The 12,302-nt window shown below is 42.4% G+C and overlaps 1 protein-coding gene across 15 annotated transcripts in view; it reads right to left on the bottom strand.

Annotated features, from left to right (window-relative positions):
* celf2 (cugbp, Elav-like family member 2) overlaps nucleotides 1–12,302 on the bottom strand; it is a 510,925-nt gene that overhangs the window by 121,931 nt on the left and 376,692 nt on the right. The window contains exon 1 of one of the 15 annotated variants that reach the window (XM_038738412.1): nucleotides 2,136–2,456. The exons of 11 other annotated variants lie outside the window; for them this stretch is intronic. In XM_038738412.1, the coding sequence (XP_038594340.1) occupies nucleotides 2,136–2,212 (77 nt within the window). In that variant the 5' untranslated portion in view covers nucleotides 2,213–2,456. Of the gene's footprint in view, nucleotides 1–2,135; nucleotides 2,457–12,302 lie in introns of those variants that run through there. 3 more of the 15 variants (XM_038738414.1, XM_038738420.1, XM_038738423.1) reach the window with 3 other exon arrangements.

Here is a 12,302-nt window from a genome sequence, read left to right as displayed (position 1 = left end):
CGTAAATACATAGTGTCATCTCCATAAGCGCTGTCTGGTTAAACCTGTCCGCCTCCTCTCTTGGTGGGTAAGAGGGCACAGATAGACCTGTCTAATGCCGGCAACACACATTATTCATAAATCCTTCTCTCCGGGGCAGATGTACCCGCAACTGGTGATGCAAGACACATCAGAGGGAGAAAGAGAAGGGCAGCTGGAAGTATGATGGCTTCCTCCTCCACCCCCGCCGGTTGTACATGGGGCCCACGCCGTCAGAGCTGATGACACTGATTAATGAGAAAGCCGTCTCATCACTATAACATCTGGGTAATAGACTACATGGAGAGTCAATAGGGGAGATGCCGTGGGGTTGAGTGCGCGCCCTGGCCTTATATCTATGTGGTGGAAACAGAAATATGATTAATTCTGAGATTCAGTTCAGTGGTTTAAGTAGAAACACTTGTTTGATCTCCTATAGCACACTTCTATATATTACTTTGATGATATAGAGCAGTTGTTCCCTACTTTTTGTTTGGCTTGTGTCCCCTTAAAAGAAACAATGACTACAGGTGACCCAACCAAAGTGATTTTCCCTTCTTAAAGTGTGTTGTTTCTGTAACCCTAACCCCATTAATAATCCCCTGACTCCTCAGATTATATTTTATTGGGGTTTCCTCTAATAAATCTAAAACTGATTTATAGCCTACCTGTGGTGCTTAATTGTATGATTACAATATTTCTAAAGTACTATTATAGTTAATCATGTATCATCAATCATGTCTCAGCACATATACAGAATAGTTTGTGACTTAATGCATGTAGGGTTTTATTTACATCTCTATGATGTAACTACAATAGAAATTTTAGAGTTTCTGTGTGAAAAACTGGTTGTCGTAAGTCAACTCTATAGCACCAACAGAAACATGTTCATCTCCAGCTGCTGCATGATTTGATATGTTTTGTGATATTGGTACGCTCTACTAAAATGTCCTGCATATTGAGTTTACTAAATCTATTTTTCACAACACCCCCCACACACACAAACACACAGACATATTCACACTTTATTAGATTTGTTCTATTCGTACACCATGAGTTACCAGAAGTTAAGTACAGGATCTGAACAAACTGTAGGTTGCACTCTAAAAGACTATAAAAACCTTCATGAGACCAGGAAAGGAAGAACTACAGCACACTATACATTTTCTCTGCTGGAAAATAGAAGAACATGATCCATCAACAACTTGGTGCTGTGAGCTGAGGGGACATAAGTGGGACATGCACTGTGGAAAAAAACGCATGACCATAATGTCGGGATGAAAACCTCCCTTTGTCCCTGCTCTAGAAATTCCAGAGTTTAACTGAATTACAGCAAATCCAATTGAAACACACGGGATACCAGTCATCCATGCATTCCTGTATGTTCTCAAAAAGCCACTGTGTTGCTCTTTCTCTCCTTTTCACAGTGGATGTTTCTGCAAATGCTTTCCGATGACTGAGTTAAATCAGTCTCATGAGACTGAGATCACTACTGCCTTCCACCCTGCGCTTTTTGAGCCAACAAGAAGAATAGAGAGATCGACTCGGCAGTCTTTATGTGTCTCAGCATGGTGCGCTCCCATAGCCGGCTGCACAGTCCCGAACCCACCGTTTCCAGCCCAGCAAGACCCAGAGAAATTATAATGGGCGGCTGCCGCAAATCATAGCAACTTCCCCTCCTCTATTCCACGGAACGAGATGGGAAGCCGATGCTCTAAATGCTCTAAGAGTCGACCTGATGGGTTACAACAATTTGACGACATGCAGCAGATAATACAGCTTCATAAAGACAAGGTTTATTCACAGCGGTAGCATTAATTCCCCATAATGGCGTTCATTCATCACCATCCTGTCTATAGCTGATAACAGCCCCGGGCGCTCCTGCGATCCCCGTACAATTTATCGACGGATATTAATAACAACAAGCCATAACAAACACAATAACACAGAGATACAGCCACGCCGGCTATAGCGTTAATTGTGACCCCGATTCCAGTCACATATCCAGCAGCGGAGCAACATTTCCACATCGGACAGCTGCTTTTCAGGACAGTAAAAATCACCCAAAAACAGCGAAATCACAAGCGAAAAAGAGGAAGAGATGACAAATAACTCACATTCTGTCTCCGGGAACAAGCAGGCGGCTCTCCACCATCATATCGGGCAGAAAATCCAGATTGTAGGATGAAGTCATGTTGCCTGCCTGCCCTGTGTATGTGTGTGTGTGCGTACAGTATCGTGTGTGTGAGTGTGTGTGTGCGCCTCCGCCGCTGTGCGCCCTGCCTGACAAATAAAGGAGCGTCGCTCTCGCCCAAACTGCGCCTGGCCGCGGAGACGGAGAGGGACAGGTGCAAGAGCCGAGGCCTCCCCAAAGGCAGTGTAGCCAGCCGCACACACTCTGTCCGCATCCAGCAGTTGTCACATTCTCCTCTTCCACTCCCCCATTCGCTTTTTTCTCCTGGTTTTCTTCCGCCGGTCCTGTCTGAAAATCCGCTCTGCAACAGCGCAACTGACGGACTGTTGGAGAACCAGGTGCCGACTCGGGGAGGCGTGGCGCATAATGCTGCAGCTGATCTTTAACTATTAGGTCTCCTCAGCCATAGACGTCTTTAAACAGTTAACCATTACGCATCATTGTGGGCACAGACGTGCTCAATCTACACATAACCAATTCTTTAAAATAGAAGGTGGTAAAATAATTTCTGTTGAGATGTTCTTTACCACTAGCATCACACACAAGATATTCATAATCAACATCCTTATTCAAGACTCATTCCTTAACCACTGGGTCTCTGTCAACATTTTGAAGGGGCTACCTTTCTGACCAACCCTTAACAATTACACAATGTACTGATAAAGAGATTTCCCAACAAGTTGCTAAAGTTGTAATGACGTGCAATAATCAATAATTAGATATTGTTATTAGTTAGTCCTTTTGAAATATTCCTTTTGGCATTGGTCTTGTTTGTTGGTAACCCATTGTTGTTAGTTATTCAGGATTTTGAAGAACAAATGTCAATTCGGTTTTCTGGTTACATAAAGTTAAAAAAATATCTTACATTGTACACTGTATAGGAGAGCATTTGGACCATGAATAAGGCCGCAATGTGTATCTTTACATACGTACAAACAGATTTTTGGCATATATTGGTTCTTCATTTGACAGTGCTCAGGCAGACCTAGCTGCATGAAAAAATGCAGGTCCCTCATTTATTTCATTGTGGCCACTGTGTTGAACGCAGAGGGCTCTGGCAAAAAAAATGCAGGTTTGCCCAACAAAAAAAATGGCTTAATGTGAAATCATCCGGCTATCTACTCCTAGATTAACTCCTGAATGCTGCAATTCTGCTGTTTTTCTGGGTTAAGAAAATCACTTACATTATTTCCAGAGTTGTAAAACTCTGTCTCACCACAGTGCAGTTTTTTGACGTCTGAAGTCCTTCAAACTCATCCATCATTATTCAAGCTGGCCTTCCTGGTATAGTATTTCATTATCTCATGTATACCTTGAATAATACTCCCACACCAATGCAGCCCCTTGTGTTTTTTTTAATGCAGGGCTGTTTTCAGCCTGACCGCCCAGTAAATACAATGAACAATCATGATTCAGAGCAACAGACTGTTAGAACAGAATATCACACATGCTTCAGTGTGGCGACTTAATAAAAGAATGGCCAGTTAGATGATTTACAATCAAATGAGCTGGCCAAATTTGGAGAGGTGCAATTACGCATGGGGATAGGCCTGGGAATAATGAACCAGCCCCATAATTTGATGCATATTTGCTGACTATTTTACGCTGCGTTAATTGTGTGGATCCGGTATGCCTCCCTGTGGAACCGGAGTGGGCTTGAATGCACCCCTGTGCTGCACATCAACCAGGTTGCCCCACTTCCTCCCTCCTCCATAGGAGAAAAGAGGGGAGGCACTCCAGTAAAATAATGAGCCTCTCTTAGACTGAGAGAGGCGGCTCTCTGGGGGAAGAATATGAGTATCTGGGTCAATGGGAAAAAATGTGCTCAGTATGCACACATACTGCAGTGTAAGTATATGGCGTGGGTGGGACTTGGCCCGCGGCTCTGCTCGCGGGTCAGTTTGCATGTTTACTTGCAAGGACGGAGGTCAGAATATGGATGGGAAATGCTGATCCTACGTCAGCCCCTCGGGGCTTGCAGTGTCTCAGGAGTGGGGACGCCGCTGCATGTTTCACCGCAGATGACCCCTCACAGAAGAGGAGTTATACAGGACATTATTTAACCAACTGCTGCATCATAATCAGCTGCTCTCCCATTGCAGGTTTTCATGTTCAAGCCTGAATTGATGCTCACTGCTGTTGTTTCAGATGACGGCTTCTAACCCAAATCCAACACATTTATGAACTGACAGCAGCATCGTTACACTAAAAGAAGACATCACAATAATTTGTGTACCTAAATATTCCTCTGCTTTGTTCAGATTTTGGCTATGCCACCTTTTTTTTTTTTTTTTTTTTTATCTAAACAGAGTTCTTTCCCTAATTAGCACATCAGATATTTTATGTGCTCTTTCCTACATGTTAAAATTCTGTTCACACAAAATCATATTTCCCTATGGGATCTAGGTGTGCAAATAGTTTTGATATTAGTTCCACAAGCAGGTTTTGAAAAATCAGTCTCAGAGATTTCTGCCCCCACCCCAATGAAGCTGAATGGAATTCTGTTTGTAGCACTCAAAGCATTAAAAACATACATAAAAAGAAATCAGCAGCCATTTGCTTTTCCAGAAGTGTCCCTGTTACTTGGAAAATCTGCAGAGCTGACTACTACGAAGAAATAGTCACTTTGATGACTGCTGACAATGTGTTCTTGAGAAAGATATCCTGAAAAATGGACAAATAAAACCAAATTGACATGGCTCAACACCACTGTATTTTTGTAATTTGGGTGAACTGAGCTTTTAAGACTGACTCAGCTATGTCAGGACCACTACTGTATATCAGTAGGTGATGATTTAATGCCCATGCAAAAATATCTGGATTGCAATATAAGCATTCAAACACAAAACCGACTGTGGTAAAGTTCAACCATATCACATCTTATTCTACATTGAAAACCAAGCTGAGAATGACAGCACTCACTGTTATTACTACATGAGACTTTAATGATAGTAATCATTGAATAACACGGGTGATGATAGGAGCTAAAGCGAGAAGCTGCATGACAATGTTCCTCTGTGTTTGCCAGCATTATGAACACCTGTCTCACCATGTGCAGCTGCCGCAGTGAAAATGCATCGCGTTCAAAGCATGTTCTCATGTACATCTGGTAAACGGGCATGCAATCAAGTCTCCTTCATTTGCTCCTTTCCTCCACTTCGCCAAACAAATTGCATCCATCCACAAATAAAACATGAACATACTCTAAAAAAAAGTGACATTGATTTAATATGCAATTTGTGTAGAAGCTGTTTAATATTGCATTTACTATGATGTATGTATGTGTTTGTTAGCATGTGTGTAGCTTTTTTTTACACAACTGTGGTGGTTTTGGTTTGAATTTTTTTTTAAATTCCAGGAGAAAAAGCTCTATAAAGCATGTTCCATGCATTGTGCATAATTTGGCATAAAAAACTCAATGTATTTTCTAAATTACATCTAATTTTCTATGGAATCCAAATGATTGAATCAGGAATATTAATTATAAAGGAATGTCTTCAAATGGCTTCCCATACTCCAGCATGACCCTGAAGAACTGGCTTTTGGTAATGTTAACAGTGAGGAAGTGAATCCTGACCTCATGCCCTCCATATGATAATGGAGCATTGCATACATTGATAATGGATGCTCATGTTTAATCCCTGAACCTTGGGATGCGCATGTGACATGCACTGAAAGGTCACACACTTTTGTTGTGTCTGAAAAAGAACCATGGTGAAAGAGCGAGCCTGATGTTCCTCACAGTGCTGTCACCAATGAGTTTCTGACTCTGAACTACATATTGTTTATTTTTGGGTAAAATCAGTTTATCATTTAGTATGTACAATTTAAGACAACTGTGAAAAACATTTTTTGTATTTAGAACTGTTGATTTACTCTTGACAATTGAGTAATGATTTAATTCGCTAATCATTTAAGCACTGCTGGTCAATGTGATAATTTACAACATGCATTTAATTAAATAATAAAATAATGGAAACACAGGCTGTGTCCTCCATTCATTCATTAACAGCAATTTTCAATTTAGCAATTTCTTAGAAACAAGAAATATAAAAAAAGACTCGTCATTATGCCATTTTTAAATGTTCTGTATGGCTAACAGTTAAACCATGGAAATGTGTAATGCAGTTACAATAATTAAGAATGGAATTCAGGCTTTGGTAAATGCTCACAAAAAAACAACAACACAAACCTCCCCCCTCAGTTTCAGTTTCAAGTCTGGCAGGTGGTGGGAACATAATGATACATCTGCTCAGCCCCCTCAAACCTTCAAATCTTGCTTCATTGCCAACTTTCTTGAAGAGATTTCATGGAATACTTGTACGTCTTTTTTGCTGCTACCACAGACCTCCACAATTGCATCATTGTGGCTTGCCAGAGGACCAGATACATACCTTTCGAAAACTCGCACTCTCCTCATTGGTCCTAGCACAGTGTCACGAGCACCAAAACAAAGTGGCAGTAAAGGAAGCTACCATATTTTGAAGACGACAAGAACTGAGAGAAATGGTGTTGGGGAAACTGTTAACAAAGTGACATTCAACCGCTTCATGGTTGCGTCCTTTAGACACCTTAAGAAATGCATCCTTGAGCCTGTATTTCACTCACTCCAGTGAACATTTCATACATTTTGTTGTACCGTATTTTTTCCCCTGTTGTTGCTGTAGTTCTGCTCTTTTCCCACCCTCACCCATCACCTCTTCTATCTCTCTATCTCCTCACCCTAGGGCCCCATGTTCTCCCAGATCCTGCTCAGGGCAAGGTCTGCCTCTGCCCTCGCTTGCTCGCCTACTTTTGTCTTTCTCGCCCCTTCCCCGTGTCTAGTTATTTCTGTCTTCTCTCCGCCTTCATCTCTCTCACCTCGGGCTGGGGGGGCTCAGCTGCCCGAACAATACAAATCGATCACTTAGAAAGGAGGAGAGGGGAGGGCAGAGGAGGAGGAGGAGGCAGTGTGGGGTGACGAAAAAGAAAGAGACAGGACCAAAAATAAGAGGTCTAACAGAGCAAAAAAAGAATCATCCAGGTCTCTCTATGCTTCCACCTCACATCTCATCCAGAGGAGAGGATTGTGGGTAGCTGATGGCGCCGGCTTTTCACACGTGAATATTTAATGAAGGGCTCATGAATAATTCAGAAAAGCAAGCAGCTGCGTTTGAGCCTAAGTGGACATGTGAGGAGCCCGAAACCAGACAGACCCTGACTGCTACCGTTCATCCTCACCGCTCAAAAGCTCCAGGAAAACACATTTTGATCAGCGTATATTCTCCACTACACATTGGTGTGTGTTTGCAGATGAATCACTTCCTAAATGAAAGGATGATAGAGGCGTCCCAATCTAGTCTAGTCTCTCCTCTACTTTCTTATTCTGTGAAGCGCAGAACCCCAGACTGAAAATCAAACAAAAATAGAGATGGAGTGGATGGATACTCCCTCATATCTCTTTCTAACACTCTCTCCATGACTCTCGCTGCCACTCACTGTTCAATCTCGCAAATCTTATTCCCATATTTTCTCCATCCCTCCATCTCTCCTCCATTTTCATGCTTTCATCTGTCTACTTCCCTCACCTCCATCGATCACTCCATCTCTCTCTCTCTTCTCTCCACTCTGTCATTTTGTTATTGCTCCTTTCTGGACTCTGGTTAGGACACTGTGTTCCAGTTAACATGGATCACAGCTCTACACGTGGGGCTGCAGCCTCTAAATGTTCACTGACCTGTTTTGGACACAATGAAAAACAAACAAAAAAAAGAAACAAAATGTTTCACACATTTTGAATTTAGTTTTTTTGTTTGTTTTTGCATGCATGTCCAATTCATTTTTAACACACAGCAAATATCCATATATGAAAGAACAGAGGAAAGTGTCAGAACTATTGGTAGTGTGAAACCAAAATAAGTTATTTTTATTTTTTACTTGTCACATCTCTGGTTTTCTTCTTGTTATTTTAATTTGGAATTAATATGCATTGAGTTTGTTCAACCAAGGTTCCCATCAAGCTTTTGGTGAGGTTTCGAAACAGTTTTGTACTGGAAGCATGAGTGTATAGACAACAAGATGAACAACTGAGGTGAGATCTGAAGTTGTAAGACGCAACTTTGGTGGATTTTTGGATATCACTTCAAAATAGAAATCTCAGATAACATAATTACTGCAAAGATTATGTCCTGCTAATTTCAGTATTAATTGAATTACGTCTTGTGTTCCAGAGCTATGACTCTGAGAAGGGGTCATAACTGGAGTGCGATTTCTGGCTGTTTGAAATGGTTAAAAGAGTCCATCTTATCCATCTGACCCTGAAACACACACGTCCGTGCAGACCTACACACACACACACACACACACACACACAGCGTTACAGGACATTCTGATCAAGTCCAACAGTGTCGAGCAAATACCTCCTGACCTGTTCACTGACCCTCACACACTAATGTCTGCAACGGTGGTCTCGACATGACTTAGAGTGTGGGTCTCTCTCTGTCTCTGTCTCTCTCACACACACACATTTACACAAACACACTTGATGTCCTCTGCCCCTGAAGAGGCCTCCCGGCTATACTGTGCTGCTGTCTGCTAGTTTTAATGGTCTCTGCTAGACTGGACTGGACAACGCTCAGCTGCACTGAAGTAGAAACATATCGCTGCTGTCGAGGGAAAACCTTGCATCTCTCAGCTCTCAATGAGATGACTTTGCCTTGGTTTCGGTTCGAGCACCGTGTTCTCTCAAGGATCTAATCAAGTCAAAATAATTGTTTACAACCCTAAAGTGGGCTCTGGAAAGCTTTGAAGTAAGGTTAAGTTGCAGCTTTGACCTAAAGCTCTAAGTGATACTCTTTTTTTATCAACAGAAATAAGAAAAACTTAATGTTAAAATGTGTAAAAACTGAAGTTATAAATTCGGACCTTCTGCACAGAGTGGCACTATTACTGTATTAAATTATCACATACAGTAAAGCTTTCATTTTAAAAGCATTTCTTACCCTTAAGAGAGACATGGTCTATGCCAAAACCAAACATTAACCTCTTTAAGACATTTGGGGACACTGATGTGCAGAAAGTATTAAACATACAGCGTAACAAAGCAGTCTCTGCCCTATTTAATGACATCATACCAAAGATGTTGAGGTTATTTAACCTTTGTCAGCAAAAAGTGTTTAAGCCCCCAACTAGTAAAAGGCTCTCCATGTCACTCTCGATACTGTAGGTGCTACTGAGCTAGCTTAAGCCATGTCCCCGACACCCCACTTGGTTGATTTTTAAATGTGTGTAAGAGGTGGGGACAGGCTGAAGAACACTTTAGAGGGTTTCATTAGCTGTAAAAAAAAAAAAAAGAAAAGAAGAACAAAAACCTTAATGGAACATGTAATCTTTTCATTTACCTGAGACCTGAAAACCCACTGTATTTGGAGATACAGGTTTGACCTGGACACAGTGTAAAGAATACACTTTTATAGTGCAGTTCAGTATAATGGTATATGACATTAATGCAGTTCTACTGAATTGCACAGTAAACCCCCAAAGCTGCTCTAAGTTGTATACTGTGCAGTGATTTATCCTCTCAATGCAAATGGAGGATGGAGGGATATTCTCCGGCCACTCAAAACACTGTACGCTCCACCTGCAGTGCATTGGAGCGCGCTCCAACTGTAATTGGCCATCCCATCGGTGACAGAGAGAGGCCCTCCATTCATCACCCCCCTTCTCCATTCGTCTCTCTCGGCTCCTCCATTGCCAACTCCGACCAACCTCTCCCTCACTTTCCAATTTCTCCCCCTTGCCTTTGCACCACCCATCACATCCTCCCCTCCCTCCTCCACCTCTGTCCTCCTTCTCCTCCCTCCCTCTCTGCTCCTTTTCCTCATTAAAGTGGGACCCAGGCAGTAGCGGTCACTGCCTCTCATTTATTTTCATTTGAAACTGGTGCAGCTCCACTGATCCTCTGGGGCTGCAGGAGAGAGAGAGCAGGATGGTGTCATTCTGATAACAACTGACACACACACACCCTCATGAACACACACACACACACCTACACACACACACACAGATGTACAGTATGCGCACAAACTCACACACACACACTCAGAAAAATGGAGGAATACAACACACTGCCCGCACATGCCACACACAATGGAAAGTAACCATTTGCAAATACACTCATGCACACACACACTCACAAACACAAAGGGAGGTGTATATGCATCTGCCCACAAATAGATGCACTTTCACACCCATTTCAATTCATTTCACGCACATATTCACACATTTCATGTACCTGCGAGCTCCCATGCTCTGATCCCTCCCTCCTCTTTCACATATGCACCCCTCTCCCTTCAAAGCCCACCTACCTCCCACTGCCCCCCCCTCCCTTTGATTGTGTGATTGTGCGAAGGTGATGATAACGGGGTGTGAATCAGGGGACGATAAACCTGCGCCCATTGTCACCTGGATGATTGCGAGTATTGATCCGCGCCTGGGTATGTGGTGCACGAGTGTGCGCGTGAGTATTTGCCAGTGCCCCCCTTGCACCCCACTTCCTGTACGTGTCTGTCCACGCATTGTATTAAAGTCGTGTCGAGAGCGGCCCTGCCTGACACCTCTTTGATTGAAAAGGTGCTCGGCAGATTAAATCATTGTAACGGAGACGAGGTGCGCTCCCTTCTCAGAGGCTGTGACGGCTGGTTTAGCAGATTTAAGAAGGCTGGGAGGAGGATTGGGGGAGGTCGTTTCCATTTCCCTGACCCATCTGGGGAAATGGTAGCGAGAGGCAGTGACTCTAAACCAACGGTCATATCTTTAATAGATGACTAATATCCTCCAGACCATTAGATAGGCACACTGTGTGGGGTGTGTGGGAGGGGACGCTTGGTTTAACTGCCAGCAAGAGGATAGGAAGGAAGAGGGAAGTGGAGGGGTGGAGCAAAAAAAGACTAATTTCAGCTCGCAGAAGCAAACTCTCATAGGAAAATGTACTGATTATCTCCACTGTCACTAAAATTCCTCGGATACATCTTCCTTCCCTACTTCCACACATAGTCTGTAAGTAGCAAGACAGATTTTTTTCCTGTACTTCAGCACAGCGGATTTTAAGTAAAACAACAACTATGAAGTTCCAACTTTAACAGAGTATTGGATTTCATAAAATTGACTCGCAAGAGACAGATTAAAAAGGATGTGTCAAAATCCAAATAGCAGAGCCCAAGATATCCTGTCTCTTAGTCCCTAGCATGAGTCTGGTTCCAAAAACACTGGCTCCTGCACCTTTTATGCAACATGATGGCTTTTATTAGACCCTCCCTGGCTGGTAAATTTGATGTCTTTCAAATTTTGCACCCCCGGGTTTGTAATGGAAGCTTACAAATTTGCAGTCACCAAGCTAAAGCCAAGATACTGGAATGAAGTCACTTGAGGAATTCTCTTGGACTTTACAAAGCTCCCTTCACTGCAACAAACAACTTCATAACATGAACTGTTTTCACAGTAGTACTCCAAGTGCCTAGTAAACTGATTGTACAATCATTGGACTTCTAGCTTTTAGTTTGAGGGTGTTTGCATTCACATCACATGAACAGTTTAGTTTACCAATTTTAGATGACAGTAATTTGTTAAAACAATGTACAATACCCTTAAAAAAAAAGTCACCATATTAAATATTTGGTGTTAAATCCTCTTCAGACAGTGACCGAATGACATTAGCAGAAACATGGAACTTTTCCAGGTGATGCTCTGCCAGGCCTGGACAGCTGCCATCATCACTTCTTGCTTGTTTCACAGGACTTTTTGCATCTAGTCTGGTCTTCAGCCGGTGAGTCACATGAACCTTGATTACCTTTTCTGTTCATTTAGGATATCTGCTCATGCATTGTCCTACAACTGGGATAAAAAGTGCTACAAATCCTACACCCACTCTAGATGTGAACACCCTCAAATTAAAGCTGAAAGTCAGCATTTTAACCTCATAATAATTGTTTAATTTCATATCGAATGTGCTGGAGTACATTCCAAAAACAATGAAAATGTCCTTAATCTTTCTGACTGCACAATGCATTATTAACTTCTGTTGTGTTGAATACTCTTGCACAACAAAGGCCTT

This window comes from Micropterus salmoides, unplaced genomic scaffold, assembly GCF_014851395.1.
Source record: "Micropterus salmoides isolate LMB-PRFRI ecotype aquatic unplaced genomic scaffold, ASM1485139v1 Ms_hic_scaffold_23, whole genome shotgun sequence".
Classification (NCBI taxonomy): Eukaryota; Metazoa; Chordata; class Actinopteri; order Centrarchiformes; family Centrarchidae; genus Micropterus; species Micropterus salmoides.
The sequence above is the reverse complement of the archived record's forward strand: the minus strand, read 5'-3'. Positions and strand labels throughout refer to the sequence as shown.